Source organism: Chiloscyllium plagiosum, chromosome 3 (genome assembly GCF_004010195.1).
Source record: "Chiloscyllium plagiosum isolate BGI_BamShark_2017 chromosome 3, ASM401019v2, whole genome shotgun sequence".
In the NCBI taxonomy this organism is placed as follows: Eukaryota; Metazoa; Chordata; class Chondrichthyes; order Orectolobiformes; family Hemiscylliidae; genus Chiloscyllium; species Chiloscyllium plagiosum.
Window position 1 is genome coordinate 128,293,775 of NC_057712.1, and position 15,428 is coordinate 128,309,202.

Sequence of the window (15,428 nt, forward strand, 5' to 3'; positions counted from 1 at the left end):
GGTGGGCACCAGGGGCGTTCTGTCCTTGTTGCGGTTGGAGGGGTTGGGTCTGAGGGCGGGGGTGCGGGATGTGGATGAGATGCGTTGGAGGGCATCTTTAACCACGTGGGAAGGGAAATTGTGGTCTCTAAAGAAGGGGCCATCTGGTGTGTTCTGTGGTGGAACTGGTCCTCCTGGGAGCAGATATGGCGGAGGCGGAGGAATTGGGAATACGGGATGGCATTTTTGCAAGAGGTAGGGTGGGAAGAGGTGTAATCCAGGTAGCTGTGGGAGTCGGTGGGTTTGTAAAAAATGTCGGTCGTTATTAATGGAGACGGAGAGGTCCAGGAATGGGAAGGAGGTGTCAGAGATGGTCCAGGTAAATTTAAGGTCAGGGTGGAATGTGTTGGTGAAGTTGATGAATTGCTCAACCTCCTCACGGGAGCACGAGGTGGCGCCAATGCAGTCATCAATGTAGAGGAGGAAGAGGTGGGGAGTAGTGCTGGTGTAATTATGGAAGATGGACTGTTCTACATAGCCAATAAAGAGCGATCAAACAATTGTCCACAGGCTAAGAATAAAGTTCAGATCTGTATACTTTAATAATGAACAGATAAGTATCAATAGTTTTCTCCAGGTATTTATTTCACATTATTGAATTTAAATATACATTCATTTATCTGTATCTTAGTAGTCCAGACACTCTGTGCAAAGTCGTTGCCTCTTGGTGCTCCACTCCAATGTTAGACTCTGTTGCAGGAGTTAAAATTTCACTTATTTATATCAGTTTCATTGCTATGTTTACTGTACATGAGGCAGCCATTGGTTACGCAGACCATTCATTTTTGAATATAAGATTGCGTCTTAACTCCTCCACATTGTCCGCAGTGCAGTTTCAAAATTCCTGCTGCCTTAACCTTGCTTCATTTTGTCTTGTTTGTTAGAGTCTACACAGACTGTTCAGGCACTTCAGTATTCAACTGTGGATGGTCCAGTAACTGCAAGCAGAGAACTGGAAATTAAAAAATTGAAAGAAGAAGTAGAAAAATTGGAACAACAAGTATTAGGTAATATATTCAATTTTATGTTGGGGTTCGCTGCAGTTTATTGTGATGGTCAAATTATGATGATGTTTAATCCAAGAGAATATTTTGAAAATGCTATGTGTTATGGCAGCAATGTCTTTTTAAAGCAAATTCATAAATACTTGAAATGTAAAAATTGCAGTATTATAGGGAAAGATCAGGGAACCGCAACTAACTGGAATGCTGTTCAAAAGAGCTGACACAGCCATAATTATCAGAATTATTTCCTTCCATGCTGTGCAGTTTTACAATTCTATGACTTTGATACTTTCTTAGACGATAAGACACAGCACCGGAAGTAAGCCATTCAGTGAGATCATGATTGACTTGATAATCTTCAGCTACACTTTCTTGTCTCTTCCCAATAACCCTTGATTCCCTTACTGAATACAAATCTATTTCAGCCTTGAATATACTTAATAACTCAGCCTCGACAGTCCTCTGAGGTAAAGGATTCTTAGTATATTAAAGTCAGTTATACATTTGCTTTGATTTTCTGCTGAGATAGCTTCTTACTAGAAAGGGCTGTCCACAAATGTGTCTCAGCCTTTGGGAGATCAACCTCAGTTTATATATTTACCAATCATGCAGGAGTGAGTCATTTACCCCGGCACAGGTGTGTGCTGTCCACAAAAGGCAACCTGGCCAATTATTGCCCTCTGAGACTGCTCTCAATCCATCAGCAAAGTGGAAGTGGTCGTTAATAGCGCTATCAAGCCACACTTGTTCAGCAATATTGCCATACAGTTTGGGTTTCATTGATGGCACTCAGACTTCTGACCCTTTAGTCTAAACATGGACAAAAGAACTGGTCTCCAGAGGTGAGAGTAAATGACCTTGCATTTGACCAGGTATGGCATCAAGGAACCCAACCAAGATTCACTTTAAATAGAATGGTTGTGGTTATTGGAGGTGAGTCATCTCAGCTCCAGAACATCGCTTCAGGGTAGTCTCCTAGGCCCAATCATCTTCAGCTGCTTCATCAATGATCTTATCTCAATCATAAAGTCAGAAGTGACCAGTAAGGTTTGTGTCACACAGGTTCCAGTCAATGACCATCTCCCACAAAAGCATATCTAAGTGTCGTCCCTTGATATCGAAATTCTGTTGACTACCATTTACCACAATCAGAACTGGACTGGCTATTATAACTGTTGTGGTTACTGGATGCAAGTGCATGTGGAAATGTAGGAGTTCCATGATAACTGTAAGTGATTGAAATTATGATTCTTGATTGGGGTTGTTAATCTGGGCCAATCAGGAAAGTCTTGGCCGACCAATATAACCAGGAGATTAGAATCTCCTAGTTGAGGATAGACTCTGAGTTGGCTGGCCACAGCCACTGTGCAGTAGTAAATAAAAGGTGACTTAGTGACGGGACCTGGCCTCTGTGCAGTTATTTAAGTAACAGATTTCCCACTTGACTTCCCAAAGTCTAACTACCATCTGCAAAGCACAAGTCATGGTGATGGACTCTTGATTTGCCTGAGGGTTCGGCTCTAGTAATGTGTGAGGAGCTCATAAGTCTCACATAGAGAAACATAGAAAATAGGAGCAGAAGGAGGGCAATGCAGCCCTTCGAGCCTGCTCTGCCACCCATTTTGATCATGGCTGATCATCCAACTCAGTAATCCTTTCCTGATTTTCCCCTACATAGGCCCAAGTACTATATCCAACTCCTTCTTGAAATTGTACAATGTTTTGGCCTCAGCTGGTTTCTGTGTTAGCAAGTTCCGCAGGCTTACCACTCTATACGTGAAGAAATTTCTCCTCATCTCAGTCCTAAATGGTTTACTCCATATCCTTCGATATGATTCTGTATTCCCCCAACCAACAGGAATATCCTTTGTAGTCCTCTTAGAATTTTAAAGGTTTCTATGAAACCCTCCCTCATTCTTTTGAATAAAAACCTAACTGATTCAACTTCTCGTACGTCAGTCCTACCACCCCACAAATCAATCTGCACTACACTACACTTCATCTACAGCAAGACCATCTTTCCTCAGATAAGGACATAAAACTGCATACAATACTCCACGTATGGTCTTACCAAGGCCTTGTGTAACTGCAGCAAGACATCCCTGCTCCTGTGCTCGAATCTTCTTGCTGTGAAGGCCAGCGTACCATTTGCCTTCCTTACTGCGTGCTCCACCAACATGTTTCGGCAACTGATGTATGAGGTCACCCAGGTTTTATTGCACATTTAGCTCTCTCAAGTTATAGCTATTCAGATAATCTGCCTTCCTATTTTCACTATCAAAGTGGATAATCTTATATTCATCTACATTATACTGCACGTGCCATGCATTTGCTCACTCAGCTTGTCCTAATCATCTCTGCATCTTTCTCAGAGGTCACGATTTTATCTGGCCTTTTTGTCATATGCAATTTGGAGATATTACATTTAGTTCTCTGATCTAAAGTATTAATACTTATTGTGAATAGCTGCTGACACTGACTCCTGCCATCTAGTAAAAGACCTGTTTTATCCTGCTGTTTTTTTTTCCTGTCTGCCAACCAGTTTTCTATCCATCTCAGTACACGACCCCAACTCATGTGCTTTAACTTTAGAACATAGAACAGTACAGCACAGAACAGGCCCTTCAGCCCACGATGTTGTGCCGACCACTGATCCTCATGTATGCACCCTCAAATTTCTGTGACCATATGCATGTCCAGTAGTCTCTTAAATGTCTCCAATGACCTTGCTTCCACAACTGCTGCTGGCAACGCATTCCATGCTCTCTCAACTCTCTGCGTAAAGAACCAACCTCTGATGTCTCCTTTATACTTTCCTCCTAAAGAGCTGCAACAAGATCTCACGACTCTTAAACTCAATTCCCTTGTTAATGAAAGCCAAAACACCATATGCTTTCTTAACAACCCTGTCCACTTGGTTGGCCATTTTAAGGGATCTATGTACCTGCACCCCAAGATCCCTCTGTTCCTCCACACTGCCAAGAATCCTATCCTTAATCCTGTACTCAGCTTTCAAATTCGACCTTCCAAAATGCATCACCTCGCATTTATCCAGGTTGAACTTCATCTGCCACCTCTCAGCCCATCTCTGCATCCTGTCAATGTCCCACTGCAGCCTACAACAGCCCTCTATACTGTCAACGACACCTCCAACTTTTGTGTCGTCTGCAAACTTGCTGACCCATCCTTCAATTCCCCCTCATCCAAGTCATTAATAAAAATTACAAACAGTAGAGGCCCAAGGACAGAGCCCTGTGGAACACCACTCACCACAGACTTCCAAGCAGAATTTTTTCCTTCTACTACCACTCACTGTCTTCTGTTGGCCAGCCAATTCTGTATCCAGACAGCTAAGTTCCCCTGTATCCCATTCCTCCTGACCTTCTGAATGAGCCTACCATGGGGAACCTTTAAATGTTATTCTTTTATGTGGGACTTTGTTGAAAGCCTTCTGGAAGTCCAAAGAGACCACATCCACTGGCTCCCCCTCATCAATTTTGTAAGTTACATTCTCGAAGGATTCCAGCAAATCTGTCAAGAATGGTTCATGCCCTCTGTGATTTGAAAGAAGTAAATTCCATCGATTCAGTACTCTGAGAGAAAAGAATCCTTCTCATCTCTGCTTTAAATGTGCAAGCCCTTATTCTGAGGTTATGCCTTCTGGCCCTGAACAAAGAGAAATGACCTTTCTGCATCTACCCTGTCAAATCCCTGTAAGCTTCAATGAGGTCAACTTTCAACCTTCGAAACTTCAAAGTGTGCAGGACCAACCTACTCGATCTCACTTCATAAAACAATCCCTCCATACTTGGTATCAGCTCCCCCCTTCTCTGGGCTGTCTCCTGTTTCAATATATCTCTCTTTCAATTAGGGCTCAAAACTGTTCACAGAATTACAGATGTGGTCTGTCTAATGCCTTTTGAAATTTCTGCAAAATCGGTCTATTTTTATATTCCATTCCCTTTGAACTAAAGGCCAGCATTTCATTTACCTTCACTATCATCTGCTAAACTAGGATACTGGCTTTTTTTGTGATTTATGAAGGGGGCTCTCTAATCCTTCTGTTGCTTTCTGCAGTACTTCTTCATGTAAATAATATTCAGCTCCTGTATTCTTAGCCAAAATGTATAACCTTGCATTTTCCCACATTATATTATATCTGTCGAGATTTTGGCCACTTGCTTAATATGTCTATGTCCCTCTACAGACTCTTTTTGTCATCCTTACCACTTGCCTTCCCACATAATTTTGTGGCATCCACACGGTTGGATGTAGTACCTTCATTTTCCTCACTCAAGATATTAATATAGTGCTACTCCACTAGTCACAGGTTTGCCATCCTGAAAATGCCCCCCTTATCACAACCCTGTCTTCTCTTAGTTAGCTAATCCTCTATCCATGCTAATTTACTATCTCCAACAGCATGTACTCTTCTAAATATCCTAAAGTGTGGTACCTCATCAAACGCCTTCTGAAAATACAAATATATTACATCCACTTCTTCCCTTTATCTATCCTTAGAGCATTCTAACAAACACCTCTCAGGATAAAGCAGCCTGCTTGATTAGCACACTGTCCATCATCATCAACATTCACTTCTTTCACCAGCAAGGCACTGTGGCAGCAGTGAATACCATCTCCATGAGTACTTACATCAGTTCACCTTCAACAACATCTCCCAAACCCATGACTACTACCATCTTGAAGGACAAGAACACCACCACCTGAAAGTTCTCCTCCAAGCTACATGCCTTCCTAACTTGGAATGATAATTGCAGCTCCTTCATTATCACTGGGTCAAAATACAAGAAATCCCTCTCGGAGTGTGTTTGGGTGTACCTACACCCCACAGATTGCAGCTTGCCAAAGCCTTCTCAATGGCAATTTGACAAAGGCAAACCAGCAAATCCCACATCCCACGAACGGGAAAAAGGAAACTGTTTTAAGCAACATCTGACTGTGTATGATGAGGGTAACTGCTCATTTAAGGTGGTGCCCCTTCAATTTCAGCTGTTTTTATGGTATTAATTATAGCTCCAATGATTGAGTTGTTGAGCAAATATTCTAATTTTATATTGTTGCAAATAACAGGCAAATTGCATCATATTGTTTAGATTGTCAGCCTGGATTTTTAGCTAAAGCACTAAGCTGGATTGCACAACTCCCTGACTTGGAGGTGAGCAAAAAAATAACCTTTCTGATTACAGAGGAAATAACGTCATATGCAAACCAAATTAGCTTTTTGTTTCTTTCAGCTAAATAGGTGATTTAGCCATTAATTGACACATAAAAGCTACAGATACTTAAATCAGAGTTGAACTCTGCTGCTTCACTTTCTGACCCACCATGCGCATATTCCATTTCTGCATACTGTTACTGTGAATGTTGTTTTAGCTTTCTCCGTAGGCAGTATTTTATCACTTTTTTTCTTGTGCTGTAATTAGATGATTTATCACTTACACAGTGTCCCAGAAAAAGTGAAAAAAAAAATGCAGAGGAACCTTGATTATCCGAATATCAATTATCCGAATTTCAGATTATCCGAAGAAGATCTCAAGGTCCCGATGGAAACATTACATCAAAGAGATGTTTCCAACACTGACCGCGTCTTTTGTTTACGATGATTAAAAGTGAACTCGGCTTACTGAAATGCTGCCGAGAACAGTACTGGACATTGATGGGAACCCAGGCACTGTTTCCAAATGACTGACCTCTCTCTCTCTCTCTCTCTCTCTTTCTCTCTTTCTCTCTCTCTCCCCCCACACATGCCCTGGAGTTCTACACAGGGGTGTACCTTAAACCCCCCTGTTCCCCAGATAATCTCTCCAGCATTGTCCTCTACAGGACAAAGGTGGAACTTGTCAAAAAGTTGCAGTGAGAAGGTGTGTGTGTGTCTGTTTTGAGACTCACCCCCCAAAAGCAGCAGCAGTCTTACTGTTGGTGTCCAGTTCCACTGTCCCAGAGAGAGGGGGGAGGTGGATGGGGGAGCGGAGTTGGGGGGCAGATGTGGGCGGTGGGCAGACGGGGTACGGGGCATACGGGTGGGGTTGGGGGGCAGACGTGGGTGGGGGTGGGGATGGATGGGGTTTGAGGTGGATGGGGTAGTGGGGCTTTTGTGCGGTGTGCTGCTGCCTAGTCTCCTAAATGGGGAGCAGACTTAGCAAGTGCTCGCTGTGTCAATCCCATTGAACTGATGGTGGTGGTGGCGGTGATTTGGGGGGGTTTCAGTAATGCTGCAGGTCCCTTACACACAAGTGTGAGTGTGTGTCTCTGCTCAGAAATGAACCCTGAGACAGACCAATGGAGCATGGCAGGCAGGGCGAGGAAAAAGGAAACTTCAGAAAACTCTGAGTCCCAGAGGAAAGGCATTGAATCGATTAACCGAATAATCTAATTATCCGAACAAAATAGTGCGTGCCCATCTTGTTTAGATAATCAAGGTTCCTCTGTATTTGTTAGTGCATGAAAAGCCTGCAGAGAGAACAACTTTCTGAGAAGGCAGACTGGTTGTACCATCATAGAAAATGGATTGGAGCATCCTGTAGAGGTTTCATATAGAATCCTAGAGTCCCTACAGTGTGGAAGCAGGCCATTCTACTCATTGATTCCACTCTGACCCTCCAAAGAGCATCCCAATCAGACCCATCCCCTGCCCTCTCCTTGCAGCCCTGCATTTCCCATGCTCATCCACCTGACCTGCACATCTTTGCACTCTGGGAGGAAACCTACATAGACAAGGGGAGAATGTACCAACTCCATGCAGACAGTCAGCTGGGGTGGAATTAAACCCAGGTCCCAGGTACTGTGAGGCAGCAGTGCTAGCCACTGTACCACCATAGGTCCCTTATAGTCAGGAAGAGGGAAATTGTAATGGGGATGTTATAACTAAATACTCATTTTGGTTCTGTCTTCACAAATAACATCCCAAAAATGTTGGAGAACGCAATGACTAATGGGAGGGAGGAACTGAGGGAAATAAGTATCGGTAGGGAAATAGGGCTGTGGAATTTGTTGGGATTAAAAGCTGATGTATCCCCAGGGCCCAATAATCTACACCTGAGAATACCTGGACATGGCCCTAGAAATAGTAGATGTATAGTGGTCATCTTTCAAGATTCTAAATTCTGGAACCATTCCAATTGGAATGTAGCCAATGTAATCCCATATTTTAAAAAGGATGTAGAGAGGAAACAGGGAATTATTAACCAATTACTCGTGACATCAATAGGAGGAAAAATGCTCAAGTCCACTCTAATATTAAAATGATTTAATATCAGAGCACTTGGAAAATAGTGACAGCATCGATCAGAGTCAGCGTGGATTTGTGAAAGTGAAATTATGCTTGACAATTCTGTTTGAATTCTTCAAGGATATAATCAGAAATGTTGATGAAGTGGATGTGGTTTACATTGAGAAGGCCTTTGATGAAGTGCCACAAAAGTGATTAGCATGTAGAATTAAAGCATATGTGATTGGGGATAACATACTGACATGAGTAGAGAACTGGTTGGCAGACGGGAATCAAAGAGTAAACAAACATTTTTCAAGCCGATGACTAGTGGGGTACCACAGGGATCAATGCTTGGACCCCAGCCATTCACACTGTATATTCATTATTTAGATGAGGAAACTAAATTTTGTATCCCCAAGTTTGCAGATAAGACAAAACTGGGTGGGAGGGTGAACTGTGGGGAGAATGCAGACATGTTTCAGTGTGATTCAGACAAGTTGAGTGAGTGGGCAAATGTGTGACTGATGAAGTATAATGTGAGGGTATCCACTTTTTAACAAAAACAGAAAGGCAGATTATTATCCAAATGGCAATGTTGGGGGGAGGGGTGGAGTAATACCTGGGTGTCTCTGTACTGCAGTTGCTGAAAGTAAACATGAAGGTGTGGCAGCTGTGGCAGGCAGTGTAGAAAGCAAAAGATGACTTTGCCTTCATTGCAAGAGGATACGAGGACTCAAGCAGGGATGTCTTGATGCAGATATACAGAGCCTTGGTTAGACTACATCTGGAGTATTGTGTACACTTTTGGTCTCCTTATCTGAGGAAGGGTGCTCTGCTCTCAAAGGAGTGCAATGAAGGTTTACCAGACTGATCCCTGGGATGGCAGGACTGATGTACAGCGAGAGATTGAATTGGTTAGAAATGTATTCACTGGAATTTTTAAAATTCTCATAGAAACCTCTAAAATTCTAACAGACTTAGACTGGGTAAATACAGGAAGGATGTTCCCAGTGACTGGGAAATCCTGAACCAGAGGTCACAATTTAAGGATACAGGGTCGACTATTTAAGACTGAGATGAGGAGGAATTTCTTCACCCAGAGAGTGGGGAGTGTGTGGATTTTTCTGTCACAGATATTAGTAGTGGCCAAAATATAGATGTTTTGAAGAAGGAATTAGTTATAGTTCCTTAAGGGGTCAAGGAATCAAAAGGGTATGGGGAGAAAGTGGAAACATGAAACTGAGTTAGATAATTAGCCAAATTGAATGGTAGCGAAGGCTCGGGGCACTGAATAATTAACTCCTCCTATTTTCTATGTTTTTCCCCATGTTGAGACATTCCAGTTCACTCCTTAGTTTGGGCTGCGTTATGAAAGCTCTTGAGTTACCACAATTGGCCTCTGTGCATACTGTCAAGGAGAAAGTGCACATGCCATCCATTTTGCAAAAAGTGTGCACGTGTATGAAGAGAAGCGAGTTTATCCATCATCTCCTACCCGTTTGAAAACATGTTAAATCTGTCATATGAAGAATGCTTGAAAGCTGCCAATATCAAGGAGGTAAAAACAATGACTGCAGATGCTGGAAACCAGATTCTGGATTAGTGGTGCTGGAAGAGCACAGCAATTCAGGCAGCATCCGACGAGCAGCAAAATCAACGTTTCGGGCAAAAGCCCTTCATCAGGAATAAAGGCAGAGAGCCTGAAGCATGGAGAGATAAGCTAGGAGCCTTCCACATCCATCAAAGCTTTACCTGCACATCCACTAATATCATCTATTGTATCCGTTGCTCCCGATGCGGTCTCCTCTACATTGGGGAGACTGGACGCCTTCTAGCAGAGCGCTGGTGTCTCGGAGATGTTCCCTAAAGTGCTCTGCTAGGAAGCACCCAGTCTCCCCAGTGTGGAGGAGACCGCATCGGGAGCAACGGATGCAATAAATGATATTGGTGGATGTGCGAATAAAGCTTTGATGGATGTGGAAGGCTCCTTTAGGTCCTTGGATGGAGGTGAGGGAGGAGGTGTGGGCGCAGGTTTTACAGTTCCTGCGGTGGCAGGGGAAAGTGCCAGGATGGGAGGGTGGGTCGTAGGGGGGCGTGGGCCTGACCAGGTAGTCACGGAGGGGACGGTCTTTGCGGAAGGCGGAGAGGGGTGGGAGGGAAATATATCCCTGGTGGTGGGGTCTGTTTGGAGGTGGCGGGAATGTCGGCGGATGATTTGGTTTATGCGAAGGTTGGTAGGGTGGAAGGTGTGCACCAGGGGCGTTCTGTCCTTGTTGCGGTTGGAGGGGTTGGGTCTGAGGGCGGAGGTGCGGGATGTGGGCGTGATGCATTGGAGGGCATCTTTGACCACGTGGGAAGGGAAATTGCGGTCTTTAAAGAAGGAGGCCATCTGGTGTGTTCTATGGTGGAACCGCTCCTCCTGGGAGCAGATACGGCGGAGGAATTGGGAATACGGGATGGCATTTTTGCAAGAGGTAGGGTGGGAAGAGGTGTGTAATCCAGGTAGCTGTGGGAGTTGGTGGGTTTGTAAAAAATGTCAGTGTCAAGTCTGTCGTCACTGATGGAGATGGAGAGGTCCAGGAAGGGGAGGGAGGTGTCAGAAATGGTCCAGGTAAATTTAATGTCAGGGTGGAATGTGTTGGTGAAGTTGATGAATTGCTCAACCTCCTCGTGGGAGCACGAGGTGGCGCCAATGCAGTCATCAATGTTGCGGAGGAAGAGGTGGGGAGTGGTGTCGGTGTAATTACGGAAGATCAACTGCTCTACGTATCCAACAAAGAGACAGGCATAGCTGGGGCCCATACGTGTGCCCATGGCTACCCCTTTGGTCTGGAGGAAGTGGGAGGATTCAAAGGAGAAATTGTTAAGGGTGAGAACCAGTTCGGCCAAACGAATGAGAGTGTCGGTGGAACGGTACTGTTGGGGACGTCTGGAGAGGAAAAAAACGGAGGGCTTGGAGGCCCTGGTCATGGCGGATGGAGGTGTAGAGGGATTGGAAGATCCATGGTGAAGATGAGGGAACCTGGGACTATTTGTTGAACATTTCCCAGCAGCAGTCAATACATCAGGGAAGGAAAGAAGCAATTTGGACTAACCTACAATCCTGATGAAGGGCTTTTGCCCGAAACGTCGATTTTACTGCTCCTTGGATGCTGCCTGAACTGCTGTGCTCTTCCAGTACCACTAATCCAGAATCTGGTCTCCAGCATCTGCAGTCATTGTTCTTACCTACAATCTGGACCTATTCCACTTTTGGAATATTGTGCGCATTCTGGTCTCCTTCCTATCCGAAGGATGTTGTGAAAGGGTTCAGAAAAGATCTACAACAATGTTGCCAGGGTTGGAGGATTTGAGCTAAAGGGAGAGGCTGATTAGGCTGGGGCTGTTTTCCCTGGAGTGTCAGAGGCTGAGGGATGACCTTATAGAGGTTGATAAAATCATGAAGGGCATGGATAGGGTAAATAGACAAGGTCTTTTCCCTAGGGTGGAGTAGTCCAGAAGTAGAGGGCATAGGTTTAGGGTGAGAGGGGAAAGATTTAAAAGGGACCGAAGGGGCAACTTTTTCACGCAAAGAATGGTGCGTGTATGGAATGAGCTGCCAGAAGCAATCATTAAAAGTCATCTGGATGGGTATATGAATAGGAAAGCGTTAGAGGGTTATGGGCCAAGTGCTGATAAATAGGACTAGATTAGTTTAGGATACCTGGTCAGTATGGACGAGTTGAACCGAAGGGTCTGTTCTGTGCTGTATGTCTCTATGACTCCGCTCTAATAACCTATGTTATTAGAGTTAAAACAAGTTTGCCACTAAGGAAATTATTCATGGGGAATACTGGCAACATTCAATGCATTTCCTAAACATACCTTCAATGGGTTGTGTGCAAGTCAAATAGCAAATTGGACCCAAAATAATGTTTCATGATATCCGGGTTTGCAAAACTGCAGCTGAAGATTCCAGACGCACAAAAGATAGCTTCACTTGGATGAGATTCTTGTCACCGGTTATTGCTGGGATTGTTTCATGTAATGGCATGTCTGGCCCGCTTTCATTTTGTGTACAATTGCACAATTAGTAAACTTATTTGGCAGTGCTGTACCGAAGGCCAGCATCAGTACTGCCCAATGCATTACAGTCACAGTTTGTGATCTTGAAGCTTGGAATATTTTACGTATGTTCATGGGATGTAGATCACACTAGCTGGGCCAGCATCTATTGCCCATCCCTAATAGCCTTGGAAATGATGACAGTGAGCTGCCTTCTTCAACAGTTGTCTTTGAGGAATAGAGGTATCCACTGTGCTGTTGAAAGAAGTTCCATGATTTTAACCCAGACTCTGAATGAATGGTTATGTAGTTTCAAGTCATGAGATGCGATTTATTGCTGTAGACAGTGATGGAGTAACCACTTTCTGTTTTTATTTTTCATTTCCAGCATACACAATATTTTACTTTTGTTTCAGTATCTGAAATGTTATGATTGGAGCTGAATGTTGTGTAAACATCAGTAAATGTCCCACCTCTGACTTCAAGATTAGGACTGTCATTGGAGATAGCTGAAGATGGTTGGATGCTTCACTGAGGAGATGTCCTGGAGCTACGATGACAGAGATCAATAAATGGTGGATTTTGGGATTTTGAGAGTATTTCTGAGAGTATAACTATCCGGCTGTTGTTTGACTAGGCTATGGGACAGCTCTTTGAATTTTTTTTACAAGTCCCACATGTTGGTAAAAAGGAGTTTGCAGGGTTGGCCACGGTAAGCTTTCTGTTGTTGTTAAACGTTGTAGCAGTTTGACACAGCAAAGTAGCTTGCTAGACCATTTTAGAGAGCAGTTAAGAGTGAACCACATTGCTGTGGATCTGAAGTCACATGTAGGCCAGGCAAGGTAAGGCTGCATGTTATTCTGATGCTTTGTTGAGCTTTTTACTGTTGTGGCATCTTTGGTTTGTGTGTGCTTGTGTAGAGAGCTTTATTCTGCATCTACCTTACGATGTCTCTGATCTGCATTTATCAAACAGCTATTTCAGGTCTGTCTCATCCTATTGTATTCATTGCTGACAACGTGGTTTTCTCAACACTGGAGAGACAAAACATGGACTGGGTGCCTGCTGTGCTAAACACCCACGTTCAGTCGATAAAATGAACCCAGGTTTCCAGTTGCCTGCCACTTAACACACTGCCACGTTCCAATGCCAGTATTTCTGTTTGAGGCCTGCTGCAGTGCTCCAGGAAGCTTCACATAGCTCAGCACTCCTTTTGTTTCAGGACCCTGCAGCCCTTAAGACTGAACATTGAGTTCAATAATTTTATAGCCTGATCACGTCCTTCCCTGTTTTTTTTTTAACCTAACTCCACATCCTGGTCCTGTCAGTACTTTCAATACAGCCTACCCACTCTCACTCAGTCTTTGTCCTATTATCACATTACATGGGCTGTTTTCCACACAGTGTTCACTTCTATTCTTAGCTCTCATTATCACTTATTCAGCTTCTCCTATCCTGGCTTACAATCGATAATCCCCTTGTCTGCCTACCCCTTTCATATCTCCATCTCAACCCATCTGCTCACATTCTCCACCAACACTCCATCCTCATCCCTCCCAACTCTGTCTTTACCATAAATGCCATTTATTTCTCATTCAACGGACTCGCAACATTAACTCTGCATTCTCCCCACAAATGCTGCCAGACCTGCTGATTACCCAGCTATTCCTGTTTTTTTTCATCTCTGGCCTATATTAGCTTGTAGCGATAGAGTATAGAAATCCTGGCTTAACTAGCTATTTCTGTCATTCCTAACCTCAAGGAAATACAATTGAATAAAACCATTAGAACGTTCACTGTTCCAACTGTCAAAGAGCTTGATGGATTATTATCCTGATAATATTCCTACATGTGCCAATTTTGAATCAAGCAGCTAAGTAAAGTTTGACAAATTTTATAATGAAGAATAGTTGTTGGTTAATTTTAACTCATTCCATAATGCAATCAGTGGAATCAGTGGATGGATTGTTGAGTCCTCTACACCTTCAAATGTTATCGAAATTCTCCCGCACATTATGTTTCAGCTTCACATTATTTCAGGCTATAAGATTAGGCATTTCTTTCAATGCTTCTCTTTCACCTTCGCCCTACTTCTCCTCAGCCTGCTTTCCATTAAAGCCTGCAGTCTATGAACATGGCCCTTCAGAATAAGAAAACCCAGAATAAAATGTGAAATATTTTGACTGTAATTGCAGCCTGCTGACCCTTGTCCTCTGCATTTTTGAGTATTCAGCAATTTGCACATAACTAGGAAGGCGCTTGTGGAAGATTAAGAAATATGCAGAGGTCAGAGTGGTGAAGGAATCATTCAATCGATAGAGGTGCATTTCACTGACATTTGGCATTGGAAATGGTACATGTGACAGATCAATGTCAGGGAAAAGGATATTTCTAAAGAAGGGGTCCAAAATTCCAAATCAAATGGTTTTTATTTTAAAAATTTGGCTCAGTTTGTCAGGCATTTCATTCTTAAATCCTATGGGGAATTTGATAAAACATGACATTTTTGTGCATTCAGAACACCATGTGTTTTCAATTGAGGAGAGGGGAAGTCAAGGTCCTAACTGATGAGCATTAAAGCAAGCAACTGAATATGAAATATTTACATTGTCAAATATGCAAATTCAGTATTTAGCTATTATTCATTTACTTATGTAGAATATTGAACAAACCTGAAAATATTTTAATTGCACTCAGAGGGTGAAATTGATTTTGTCAGAATGCAAAACAGGTCCATTTCTTTTCAGCACTGTTTAATGCTGCACACAAATTTCCATTAAAATCTTGAGCAAAAATAACGATCATACTTTTTCAATATTTATGAACTTTTGCTGTGCTTATATTATGGTAGAGTCTTTTTTTTCTTGGTTTCTGTTTGTATTACTTAGGGAATCATGTAAAGTCGTATATCTGACTATTTCCTATTGAAGTGTTGACCGCTGCAAAGGATATATGAATGAATTAAAAGTATCGTAGTGAGCTTTCTTTTGTACTTTTTAATTAGCTGGTGGCCTTAGCTTTAAACAATAAGACATCCAACATGGGGAATACTTGACTCTCAAATTTCTGATGCTTTTTGGAGTAATATGCAGATTTAAGCATTCTGAATT

General features: G+C 43.0%; 1 protein-coding gene across 4 annotated transcripts in view; it reads left to right on the top strand.

Annotated features, from left to right (window-relative positions):
* Window positions 1–15,428, top strand: part of LOC122548528 (serine/threonine-protein kinase MRCK alpha-like) — a 493,614-nt gene that overhangs the window by 315,164 nt on the left and 163,022 nt on the right. For all 4 annotated transcript variants that reach the window (XM_043687289.1, XM_043687290.1, XM_043687292.1 and 1 more), the window contains exon 12: window positions 924–1,046. In XM_043687289.1, coding sequence (XP_043543224.1) covers window positions 924–1,046 — 123 coding nt within the window. The remainder of the gene's footprint in view (window positions 1–923; window positions 1,047–15,428) is intronic.